At 34.1% G+C, this 12,971-nt stretch overlaps 1 protein-coding gene across 2 annotated transcripts in view; it reads left to right on the top strand.

Annotated features, from left to right (window-relative positions):
- The window catches only part of spir (spire type actin nucleation factor), a 38,942-nt gene that overhangs the window by 12,492 nt on the left and 13,479 nt on the right, over positions 1-12,971 (top strand). For both annotated transcript variants that reach the window (XM_089847562.1, XM_089847563.1), the window contains exons 2-4: positions 366-403; positions 1,728-2,192; positions 12,462-12,587. In XM_089847562.1, the coding sequence (XP_089703688.1) occupies positions 366-403; positions 1,728-2,192; positions 12,462-12,587 (629 nt within the window). The remainder of the gene's footprint in view (positions 1-365; positions 404-1,727; positions 2,193-12,461; positions 12,588-12,971) is intronic.

Genomic DNA, 12,971 nt, shown 5'->3' with positions numbered 1-12,971 from the left:
TTGTTTTGTGGACATACCTCAGAATGGATATGGGGCGGGTTATATCTCCTTGGTTACCATGGCAACCCTTTTAATAATACGGAGGCGAGTCACGTGGGAGCATCGCACGCGGAATAACTACCTCTACATTATTTTGATCGACTTTATTGAGAAAGGCCAGCAACACTTTGTAAAACCAATTTTTTCTTTTTGTCACCTGTACTTACGTACATTTCATGTTGACCCCTGCGATAAAGGTCACCTGTCTTAACAGTACTTATTGGGTTCACGTATGAGGAAGTGTCTAAAACTTAATGATAAACTTAAGTCGTTAAATGTTATCTTAATTTAATGTCTGATTTATATATTTTTACTTTTTTTTACAGGTAAAGTTCCGAGAAAGGTAGCCCTAACGGAGTACAAAGTAAGACATTTTAATTTTTTATTTAAATGGGTTAATACCTTACTTTTTCTCTTACTTACACACCTGTGATAAGATAATTTTAAATATTATATACCTTGAAAACCGTACTGTTAAGTTGGCTTTTGCTAACTTCAATTTAATTAGCTTTATATTAATTATAATATATTTTTAATTGTTCACCCAATTATCAAAAATTTTAATGGGTAGGGTAGGCGGGTTTTGCGTCAAGGAATAAACGGGTTTAAACGTAAGAAAAGTAACGTGGGTTATTTTAAAATATCTCAAAAGTCAAAAAATTTTGAGGTTTTCTTATATATATAGTGGGACGAAGCAAAATGCTTTACAAAAATTTAGGACGTTAAGTGACACCTACGTTTAAAGACTATGACGTCATCATGGACGCCCCGCCATTTTTTCTTTATAGTTCTGAACAAATATTACCTTTGCAAAAGAAACAGTTTTCACTTTCAATGGATTTTAAAAGCATTTAAGAATAAACTAAAATTTAGGGTAATTTTTCACGCTGCGAATTTTTGGATTTTGGTGGCTCTTAGGCGGGGTCAATCTGATGTGACCTTTCATTTTTCGGTTTTATATCTATCCATTCCTCACGTACACCGATCGTATTGAATCACGTGACATTTTCTTATATCAATTGTTAAAGCGCGTGGCATTACGAGTTGCTTATTAAAGAGCACGAAATAAATAGAAAAAATAATTTAAAAAAGGCTTAACGAACTTTTAAAATTTCTGTTCTAGAGCTTTACAATTGGGAATTTTTTTTAATAGTTTCACGCTGTATTGATTTGAAACAAATGAGACCAATTCCTATTTATCAGGTTCAATCGTAGTATTCAATTTGCGACTATTTAATTTTGGGGATAGTTTTAACTTTGTACTTGGCGCAAACTGGGGGTGGTTGAGAACATCCGGTTATCCGCCCCGTATCGAAATGTATTTGTTCGATACGTTACGATTGCGTTAATTAGTTTCACAACAAAAAACAGTCACACACCAAGGAAATGTAGCGTTTCCAGCTACGAAATTATACCTCTACAAACAATTTGGACTTTGTTATCAATTTCTACTGTAGCTTAGGTTATTTAGGGTAAATCAACTTTAAATTTCCTCTAGATTGCGAAACACAGGGGGTCACGCACAGGTCAGGGGGTTTTAAGAACTTCAGCAAAGTTAGGGAGTTTTATATCATAAGATATGTTCCATAAGTTTGTCACTGGTTGCTCAGAGCTTGTCATAGATTCTCGTAAAGCTCAAGAAAATTTAATCTTAATTAAAAATCCTTTTAAATTTTTTTCCGTGTTAGATGATTAACTCATTGGGTCTGGTTGTGTTCAACGCTCTGGACTTCAGTTTACAAATGAACGATGAGCCTTCAATGAGTCCAGCCTTAGAGAGTTTAATAGACGACATGACGTCAGCGGGTCCGAACGACAAATACGGTAAACGTAGTCGTATGACCTCGTCGCGTCGACATCAACGTCACGAACGCAAAAGGAGTGGAGGTTCGAGGGAAAGTGACGGACGCGAACGGAGGCGGCGCAGACGGACTTCCGGTGACGATGACGTCACTTCTTCCTCGTCGTCCGAAGAAGGTGAGACGTCGCAAGACGAGGCCTTCGAAGAGCACCCCGATGACGAGGGGATCGAAAGGGACCATGAAGATGAACCCGAGGACAGGGTCCTACTTCCTGAACCACTCAAGTCACGCCTTCCTCCTCATGGAGTCCAAAGAGCCAAGAAGGGACTCACCTTGGAAAAGATTTTGGAGGTATGTCCCAGTCCGTCCTGTCCTATCTTTCTTTCCTTAACGAAATCACGTGGTGTTAGAGTAAAATTCAAAAGTAGACGACGTCATATCTTAACTAATATTTCAAATAGCTCCCGTTGCAAAGTAATTACCCTAGGGTAAGGAAAATAATTCGTCAAGTACCTCGAGGTTATCAAACTTTTTCCGCCTTGAATGTTAAAAGTTGAAAACAATTAAGTCTTTTAGTTTAATTAAATTAAATTAGTTGAAAGGGTTAAGGTCGAAACAATGAAGTAGGTAGTCCTTTTTCTTTGACAGTAATGAATTCATTCTTATAATTAGAGACCGTGAAATCCATTCATTGTTTTGTTTCAAAGTATTTTAATGACTATCCACTTTCCAAACCATTCACACTTAGATTATTGTCAAAACCCTGACAGCTAACAATAGCCGCATGCAGTCTTTATGGCCCCTAGCGGTTTTCAATTAGTATTGTTTTATCATAACGGGATTTCGTTTAACCGGTTTCCTTCTTAAAATGGTATTTAACTCTTTGATGAGATGTGATTATTTTCTCCGCGGGGTAAAGATTCAATTGCACCCCGAGGCGAATTGATAGTACGATATCAAGCCTGGGAAAAAGTCAATTAGAACCGATCGTTCTTGAAATTAAATATTCACTTATTAAAAGTTCCGCCTCAGGTAGAATTCCCATTCAAAATATATTACCTTTTAAGCAAACTTAACCTCAAAAATTTTTTTGGTTTTTAAGAACTCAAGTCTGACTTAGCTGTTTAAAGCGTTAAGCGTTATGTTAATTGCCTTAATTACACCATCGTTTTGGTGTTTTTAGTTTTTTTTAAATATCCATGTATTGAAGTAATTTATGCTACTAGCTTTACTATACAGGGTGTTTTTGATAAGACTGACGTAAACGGTGTGTCTTAGGGTCAATCTAAAACACGTAATTGCATAATATAATAATATAATTTAATTTTTATTTTTCTAATTTTGATTTCCTTCTCCCCCCCCCAATCTGGGGTCCGAGGGCCCGGTTAGGTTTTATATTTGTAGTAATAAAAATTATGGTGAGGCCTTTGAAAGGTAACTGGGGCAGTTTTCCCAAAGACACGATTGATTACCCAAGGTCAGGGAGAGCACCTGAAAAAATGAGGGAATTTAAAAAAAAAACCAGGGACACCTGGAAAGTCATGTAGAAATTTGAACATGAAAATATTATGTTTTACATCGATTTAGGGACTTCTAAATTTAAATAATTATTTAGGTGATGTTTTTTTAAGTGAAATTACAGAAATTCCTGAGTTGAAATTTGAGGTGAATGTTGAGTATATTTAGGCGTAGTTCATTGGCCCTTAAAGAACCTAATCTTTCACCTCATTATTATTATTTTTTCTTTTTTCTCTGCAATAATAAATTATTTCTCGCATTCTCGTTATTAGAAACTTTTGGTCCTTGAAAAAGGTCCGTTATTTATATTGAAATGAATTTTTTCGGGTAGACTTCACTCGAAGTAGCCAGCAAACGGGTTGATCGACCAATGATTGAAGACTTCTTCCTTTCTTCTTCAAATGTCGGTTTAGGATATCTCTCACCCTAAATTCCAATACAAATCTGAACTTCGCTAAATATAAAATACGTCATTTATCATTTACGTTTTTTAAAGCCAGTTTTTATTATAATACCAGTATTATTATTTTTTTCAATCGCTTTCAAAAGAATTGGGTAATTTTTGAAATTAGCAGACTTGCCCCTTCTTATTCTCTCACAAAAATTTATTCAAAGAGGGTTTTCCTTTATTTTTCTAAACTCGGGGTAGTGTTTACCTTAAAATAAAGATAAACCAAAAGTTAATGAAATATAATTTGCTAAAATTTAACTTCTATCTCCATTTTGTCACATGGGCCACTGTTTTTAAGTTAAGATTGATTATAGTGTTTTACGGATGACCCCTTAAATTTAAATAAGAAACTAATTAAGACAATGATTTCTAATTTATTTAATTCAGGGGTCATCCCTAAAACACTCCATCAAATCCTAACTCGAAAACATTGTCCCTTGTGGTTCAAAATAGAGATAGAAGTTATGCATTTTTCGACTCAAAATTGATTTCCCATAGTACTTCAGTCCTCATAACACAATGCGTTTACTCTGGTGCCTTACTTCTCTAACCAATGGAAAGAAAAGAACAATTACCTACCTACTTTCGGTTGAATTTAATACACACTCCATTGTTGTTAAATCTGACCAAAAAAATCTCATAATTTTTATCATCAAAAAATAAACGGTAGTCATTAACGCTCCAGAAGTAAACGAACTGAAAACCTTAAAAAACGCCTACTTGAAAACAACATCGAATTCGAACCTGCATGGGAAGGATATTTGAAGTTAGACGTAGGCGTATATAAGATATCTATATAGATCCACGATTTTTATGATCCCCACAATGCAATATAGCACCCAAATCCAAATGACTTGATATGTAATATTTTTCATATTTCGGTATCTTTCGAGGTAGATTTCTTCTAAATTAAAGGATTATTTTTTTTTTTCAAAGGGTGACCCAAAAAACGAATAGCGTAGGGAGAGATACACGAGTTCGCGAATTCCAAAGTTAAAAAAAATGTATTTATCTTATTTCAAAACCAGTATGCACAAATTTCTAAAATAAAAAAAAAAAACATATTTTGTTTTTTTACGACCTTTATGATGATGTTATATGTGAGAACTGGATAAGGAAAAGATGTACAGGGTGCTTCTGATAATTAAAGGGTGTATTCGGTCTTCGGGTTAATCTGAGCTCAGATTAATAACCCCTGGATATGAAAGGCAAGCAAAACCGGGCGTTTTCAAATAGTATCGCCATGTGGCGCCCTCAGACGGCAAAACGTAGAACTTTGTCACCCCATGCAGACGACGCAGTTTGAATTGTATGGTTGTTCTGGCAAGGATTAGCAAACGCAAACGGTTTTTTTTCTTCGAAGACCATTATTGCTTTCCTGTCATTTGATTTATCAAATTTATAGTTTAATCTAATTTTTACATAAATAAATAAACCAAAAACCTACCTAATTTAGTGACCAAAACCTCCGGACCAGGTACCGGGACGAGAAGAGAAAAAGAAACGGGAACCGCGGATAAAAAGTAGCCGAGCATGGAGTAGCAAACGCGGTGACGCGCTTACTGAGTCTGTTTGGGGTAACTTTTTTCCAAGTTTTGACTATAGGGGCGCTAGAGATGCCGATGCCCTATTCAAGTATGCCTCCCTATTTCCTTTCATATCCAGGGGGTTATTAATCTGAGATCTGAGTGGAATGTGCATGTCAAAGAACATGAAGTCTATAACATTTTGTTACTTATAGATATAGATATAAGCACCCAAACATTGATTGTCTCCTTGAACAAGGAAATATTTATAACACATTTGGAGTAATTAGGTTTACTATAACAACTTATGCACACTTCTACCCATTCAAAAGTACACTTCTGATTGTTTAAGGTTCAATAACATTCTTAGATTGAAGATTATTGAAGGCTGATATGTCTGTCTAAGTTACGTCACATGAATTGGGTCCAAATTTTGGGAGCCCCTTATCTCTTTGCCTAAATGTTACAGACACTTTAATGATGTTAGACTTATCATTAACACCCTGTATTTAATGAGCTTTTGAGGGTTAGTTTTAAAAACTTTCCGCTTTATTTTGAATTGAAACGTAGTGCGTAAGTCAAGTAGTTAAGACTTATGTTTATGTATCTAATATGTAGGCGAGATAATTTTTAAGAATGTGTTTTAAAAAAGAAAAGAAACAAGTTACTTTCAAAGCGACGCCCTCGACGTCAAGAATCACTAACTTCCTGTCGGTTGTTAAAATTATATAAGTAATATAATGTTCAATAAGTATCTAATGATCTCGCGTTAATTCGATTCTAGTGTGTGTTTTAATTTAAGAGCGATTTCCGGCAACCCAACTTACAAATCAAAACCCTGTATGGTGAGGCCAAGAAGGCATATCTAGTTTAATAGGGAGAAGGTATAAGATGCCTAAGTATTCACGCGCCATAGTCCCAGTCCCCCTTTCAAAATACAAGGGGGGACGTAAAAGGACGCCGGGCTATTTCGCTGCCTCTCCTCAGTCGGAAAATATGACTTTAATTTTCGTCATTCGCGTCGCGCTGACGTCGTAAGTTTTCAAGAACCAATGAGATGCTGGTTGTAATTTAGAGGCCGGGATTAACTCCGGACCTATACGTTTGGATTTGAGATAAAGCTGGAAATGTGGCGAATTTATACCTTCTCCCTAATAAACTAAATATCACTTCTTGGTGAGGCATTGTTATTGACATGGAGAAGTTTAACAGGAGTTTATTTTTGTATTCTACACCTTGAGTCTAACCTCCCACAGTTGTTACTTGTGGTAAATTTAGTCATTTTGCTATCAACACTGTTGTTACTACTACTGTTCTTTGCATGGTAATTAACTCGGTGATCATTTGAGGAACCAGTTTATCTAATTGTCTTAATTGTCCTCCGTAAGATTTCTAGTGGTTATTATCAACCCACAGACCACACGCGATTGTCCTTCAAGGTTTTCTTAACGCGTTTTAGCACTTTTCCACTGATTATTAAGTAGTAATTAAATACTTTAGAGTAAATTTATTCTCCAGTGTCCTTTTTGAGAAGCGAACTAAGGTTTCCAGATGGTTAAGAAGACTAAGGTTGGTTTTTTGTGGTGGATTTAAAAAGGACCGCGCCCTATAACGTGGGTTTAAAAATAATGCGCGGGCTTCAGTGGTTTTAGTACCTTTGGTCTAAAAATCGTCTACTTGTCAAAAGACAAAAAAGAAATGTTTTAACCTCTTTTGCTGAATATATTGATTTTACCGACCTTCAAAGTGCTTTTTCGACTCGCGTTTGAATAATAAGTCGAACCGAATTATATTTACAAAATATCAGGTATTCACTATGAAGTCGATGATTGGTTAATGAACCTGTAAAGTAAAAGTGAGACTAAGAATACCTCTATCGCAGAAATTAATCTCAATACCTTCCTACCTTCCCTTAACTTATATCAAGAAGTGATATCTAGTTTACTAGGGAGAAGGTATAAATTCGCCACAATTCCATGCAGCTTTATCTCCAGTCCAAACGTATAGTAGGTCCGGAGTTAATCCCCGCCGCCTCTAAATTACAACCGGCATCTCATTGGTTCTTGAAAACTCACGTCAGCGCGACGCGAATAACGAAAATTACAGTCATATTTTCCAACTGAGGAGAGGCGAAATAGCCCGGCCTCCTTTTACGTCCCCCTTGTATTTTGAAAGGGGGACTGAGACTATGGCGTGCGAATACTTAGGCATCTTATACCTTCTCCCTAATAAACTAGATATCACTTCTTGCTTATATACGTTCCCTAAACATCAATCACACTGGGTACTACGGTATTCTTTCATCCATAATTTCTATCCACCTTTGTCATTACGAAAAGAACAACTTTCGGCGTATAGTTACGATTTTGAAAGACAAATAAAATTACAATACATTACTCTCTAGTATTTAAATCACGCGTCTGCGCGTTGGAAAGCGGTGGGACGTGGGGTAGAGTGGGGGAATTAGTGACTCACGAGCGGGATGTACCTTTAGGGAATCGCGCTTGACTTGATTTCCTCCTGACATCCTTTTACTCCCACCACAAACTATATACTCTTAGCAACAGAGCTACCCTGAAAACGCAGCCTTCCTCTTCACTGACAAGTTACGTTGACGCAGAACGTGACCACCATACCCCGAAGGTCAAATTCATATTATAAGTCCATTCTCATTTAGATTCTAGCAATCAAAGCAGCGTGCTCATAGACTAGGACTGGGTTCTATTCAAACTTTATAAAAGTCAAAAAGTATAGGCTTGCCCGGGGTATTTTAGGCGTTAAACAAAGCGTGTCCATTTTTAGAGGCCAGCTTATTAAGTAGACAACGGACTTAACAGTTCGTAACACATACTCGCGTCATGGAATAGTGAAAGTTAAAATTGGACTCTCTGTTGTATGTTATCCTTGAAAGGGAAATTTTTTTTGGGGTATGGTGGTTTTATTTAACCAGGAAAGTTAAGTTTATGTATTTAGGGATATAAGTTTTAGAATTAATTTGGATCAAGATAATGAATTCATGCAGCTTCCCTGTTGAAACAATTAACTTTAGCTCTATTTGTAAAATGAGGTTATTTTTAAAAAGGAGTTGAACCCCAGTCACACCCTTGATTTGTTTTGAAGGGATGACGCTTAAAATATGGACGGGATTACTACGGTTATGATTGATCTACAGGACCAAGTATTTGGTTATCATACCTTGAATGTACATAAGCAAAAGTTATAATCTCCAAAATTCCATGTAGCTTTCGATATAGGAAACAATTCCAGAATTCGAAACTTTCTGATTTTCTCGAGTTTCGATTGAGCTAGGACCAATTATTTAGTATCTAAGGATAGAGGACATTTAGGGCTATAATAATCTCAAGGGGTTTTCCTGGAAAATTAGTAAAGCAAAAGTTATGGCGTCCCGAAGTTCATATGTGGAAATTTTCAAAAATTCGAAACTTTCTGATTTTCTATAGTTCTGATTGTGCTAGAACAAATTTTTTAGTATCTAAGGATAGGGGACATTTAGGGCTATGATATATTCAAGGGATTTCCCTGGAACATTTGTTAAGCGAAAGTTATGACGTCCCAAAGTTCATGAAACTTTGGACGTGAAAAGTTTCAAATATTCAAATCCCTGACTTTCTCGAGCCCTGATTGGATAGAGGTCATTTATGGCAATCAAACCCTTAACAGATTTTCCCCTCAATATATTAATAAGCTAGAGAGAGCTACGACGTAACAAAGATCTAAAAATAGGGGTCAGATTGTCCATAACTTCGGTTTAATTTGTCTAATTCGAGGGCGGAAGTTCAAAATTTATTTTAAAGGAGGTGTATTATTTTTATTTTTAATTTAAAAACCGGTAGCTATATAGCAAGCAGCGAGATACATCAATGACTAAAAAAATTATTCTGAATAATTTGAAAGGGCCGGATTCTGCCCCTAATACTGGACAATACCTTTTAAAATTTTAATAACTATGGTCTAGTCCGAAATGAATATAAAATTATTGTTATTATATATTTTAGAAGGCCACCAGAACCATAGAGATATTGCTTATAGTAGTAGCACAACAATTTAAAAATATAATAATTTTTTTCTTTGTAAAAAAAAGAAATATATGTACATATAAACAGGTTTTCGTGTCATATTTAGGGGAAGAAACGCTTCAAAATGAATTAAACTTAGTTACCTCATAGTCGTGAACTTGAATTTTATACTACTTATAAGAATTACTTGAAAAATCCTGATAATATTTCTATCTCTTTGAATTTTATTGTCTTGATGACGTGTATTGTACCTGTTAAAACACCTTGTTCAAATGATCATGTAATTAGTGGTGACAAAATTAGATAACAAAGATTAGATAATTATATCGCTGGAATAGACTTTGAAAGATATGTACAGGGTGTTTCTGAAAGGTCTGTCAAAAATTAGGGGGATGTTCTTTGGGTGCACGATTTTTAGTCGAAAATGTATGTAACTTCTATCTCCATTTTTGCCTCAAGGGTCACTTGTTTTCAAGTAGTGTTTTATGGATGGCCCCTTAAATTTAATTAAGAAACTAATTAATACAATGATTTCTAATTTAATTAATTAAGGGGTCATGCCTAAAACACTCATTCAAATCATAACTCGAAAACAGTGACCCTTAGGGCAAACAAAATGGAGATAGAAGTTTCCACTCAATATTCGGTCCTATAATAACCCTTTTTAACACCCTGTATAATCTTAAGGAGCTAATTTTAATTAGTTTAGGGTAGGGTGCCTTTTTAAGGAAAATCTTCAGTTTATTTTGCCTCTTTCGTCATATTAGTTTTCCTCATTTTTGGTTTTAGAAAAAATTTCAATTACTTATGTTTCTTTTGTGACTACGTGAGACGAAAAAGCCCCAAGCGTGTTTTTTTCTTATTATTTTTTAAATTAAACTGCCACTTTAATGTTGGGGCTTCTTTAGAATGAAGTTTTTAGAGGCCGGTATAATAACAATAATAACATTATACAGTATTCCTATAGAATTATGAAACTGGGGAAAAAAATACGAAGAAAAAATTAAAAACTCCACGAACTTGATTACGTAAATATTTAAATGAGGTTGAATTTTTGAAAGAAATTTAACTCCAAACATTTTTCTATTGTTATGGGTTTTTCTTTTTTTTTTTCAACTGAATTTGGCTTTTAAATTGTTAAAAACAAAATATTTTCAAATTTAAATATTACTCTCCACCTGTTTCCGTTTCATTCTTAGATTATGGATTTGTTAATTAGCGTATTTAATTTAATTTACTTTAAGTTATTTACTTCTACGACCTGGATATAGCTCAAAATTATTTATTTAAAAACATGCTCTGAAAATGGACATTTATATCTACAAAGTGAAGTGAAAACTTATGGATAGCTAAATTAGAAGTTAATTTACTTTAAGTTATTTAATTCTAAGACCTAGATATTGCTCAAAATTATTATTTGAAAAACATGTTCTGAAAATAGACATTTAGATCTACAAAATTATATTTAAAACTTATGGATAGCTAAATTAGAAATTGAGAAACTAATTTCGGAAGTGATTTTGATTTTTAATGGTATGTTCATTTTGGGCTCAAAATTTGCATAGAATTATTTATTCAAAAAAAAATATTCTGAGTAAGACTTTGCCTTCCATGTCGCTTTTTGGCGCCTGCGCTGTAGACGTTTTGTGTCACGAGAGTGCGTAGAGATGGTAAGGTATCAGATACCCAACCCCCCTGTATTTCCCAATACTAAGGGTTACCTACCCCCTTTTTTACATCTAAGTGTATGTAACTTTTTGGTCAGATTAGCAAGTACTTTGAAAACCGATTAGTATAGTTAAGTTATGGTTGGCTAAGCATCTAGATTTCCTGTCAAACTTTCACTGGTGAATTTAATTTGGTTAAGTCACGTTATTGTATAGGAAATGATTGCTTTTTACAGAATTAGGCCTCTCTAATTTCATTTCATTTGCAATTGAAAAAATTTCTTCGATTTCGAATCGAATTATAAGTACATCTGAAAATTCTAAATTTATACTAAAAGTGTCTGTCATTTGACATTGACTTTATCTCTTATCACTTTGAGTTAAACCATGTCTTTAGTTTAGAAATGGAATAGTTTTATTAGTGTCTTTGACATTTAACGTGTTAATATTAGATAAGACTAATTATGATTGGTGGTAATAAAATAAGTAGTCGTCGCTTATTAATATAAAAGCAAAAATTCTTTGTAAGAAGTTGTAATCGCATCCTTGTCAGGTAATAAGTAATGAAATAATAAATAGTGTTTTAGCGGCTTGGTTAAATTGCCACCTTATAGGAAACACAAGCGGATGGCTTATGGAATATTATTTATTGATATCTTTTAATAAAAAAGTAAATTAGATATGATTATAGAATTTTTTGTGTGGTAACATGGCAAGCCGCTTAAATGCAATACTTAATTGAAGCTGTTTAATTGAGTGAGACGAACCCGTCATTGTCTAACGGGATATTCCAAAAATTTCTAATTTTAAATCTCACAAATTTAATCTAAAATTAGAATCAATCGAATTATATTATTTTTGTAGGAAAAATACCCTTTATTTAAAATAAAAAATATATATATTAAATAGTATATTAATACCCCTATGGTCTAGTATTGAGAAAAAACCATCTTAGCTTATATTCAATTTATTTGGCGAAGAAAGAATGAAATGTTTTTAAATTTGTCCCCAGGGCTTGTAATTATTTTTTCAAAACCAAGGTTAAAAACTTCTGGTACCGCCCTTAAAACACTAGTATGGTTTTTATTTTTTCTACTACAACGTATTTTTTCCACGCGATTTAGGAGCATAAATAATTATTCTATGTTTTTAATTAACGCTTTAGGTTCCAGACTATATTTAATTTAAATTAAAAAAGAGAAGAAATGAGAAAAAAAAATTGTGTCACTTGCCCTTTAACGAACCTTTTTTCCGTTTAAAATATTTCCTCGTTTAATATTTCAAATTTTAAATCTTGGGTTTTTGGTATTTGCCGGTAAAGCGACGGCGACATCTATTATAAATTTTAAGAATTTATTTAAAATTAAGTTAAATTTAATTATTATTTATTATTATTTATTTATTTATTTATTTTTTTGCAGAAATGTCGGGAACATATACCGAGTTCAACGCAACCAGACGCTCATTACAAAGCAGTATGCCGAGCTTTGGTGGCCGAAGTCCTCGAATTGTCCAGTTTCTTACAAAAAATAGCCATAGGGACAAAGGTCAGTTCGATTATAAATGAATTAATAAAAGGTTTATTACATTTCTTTACAAATATGCCTTATATAACAAGGAGGAACTATTAGTGACTCGTGAAAATTAGTTTATTAAATTTAAACAATTAAATAATATGATATTTACAACAATAATAATAATGATAATAAATTATTTCCATTATTGATGGAAAGACCGCTTCCAGGGTGAAACAACCCCATGTTAAGTCTATGGCCCCTGTAGAAATGTTTAACACGCTACACACCCGTGCTCAGGGAGAAGCATCCCACCAGGGTAATGTTAACCTACGAGCCCCTGTAGAAATGTTTTACCTTACAATACACACAATTGTCACAGTGAAGTCAACTTATAGGCGCCATAGGATTAACATT

Source organism: Phalangium opilio, unplaced genomic scaffold, assembly GCF_054372755.1.
Source record: "Phalangium opilio isolate 3A_F unplaced genomic scaffold, DU_Popi_V2 ptg000082l_1, whole genome shotgun sequence".
In the NCBI taxonomy this organism is placed as follows: domain Eukaryota; kingdom Metazoa; phylum Arthropoda; class Arachnida; order Opiliones; family Phalangiidae; genus Phalangium; species Phalangium opilio.
The sequence above is the reverse complement of the archived record's forward strand: the minus strand, read 5'-3'. Positions and strand labels throughout refer to the sequence as shown.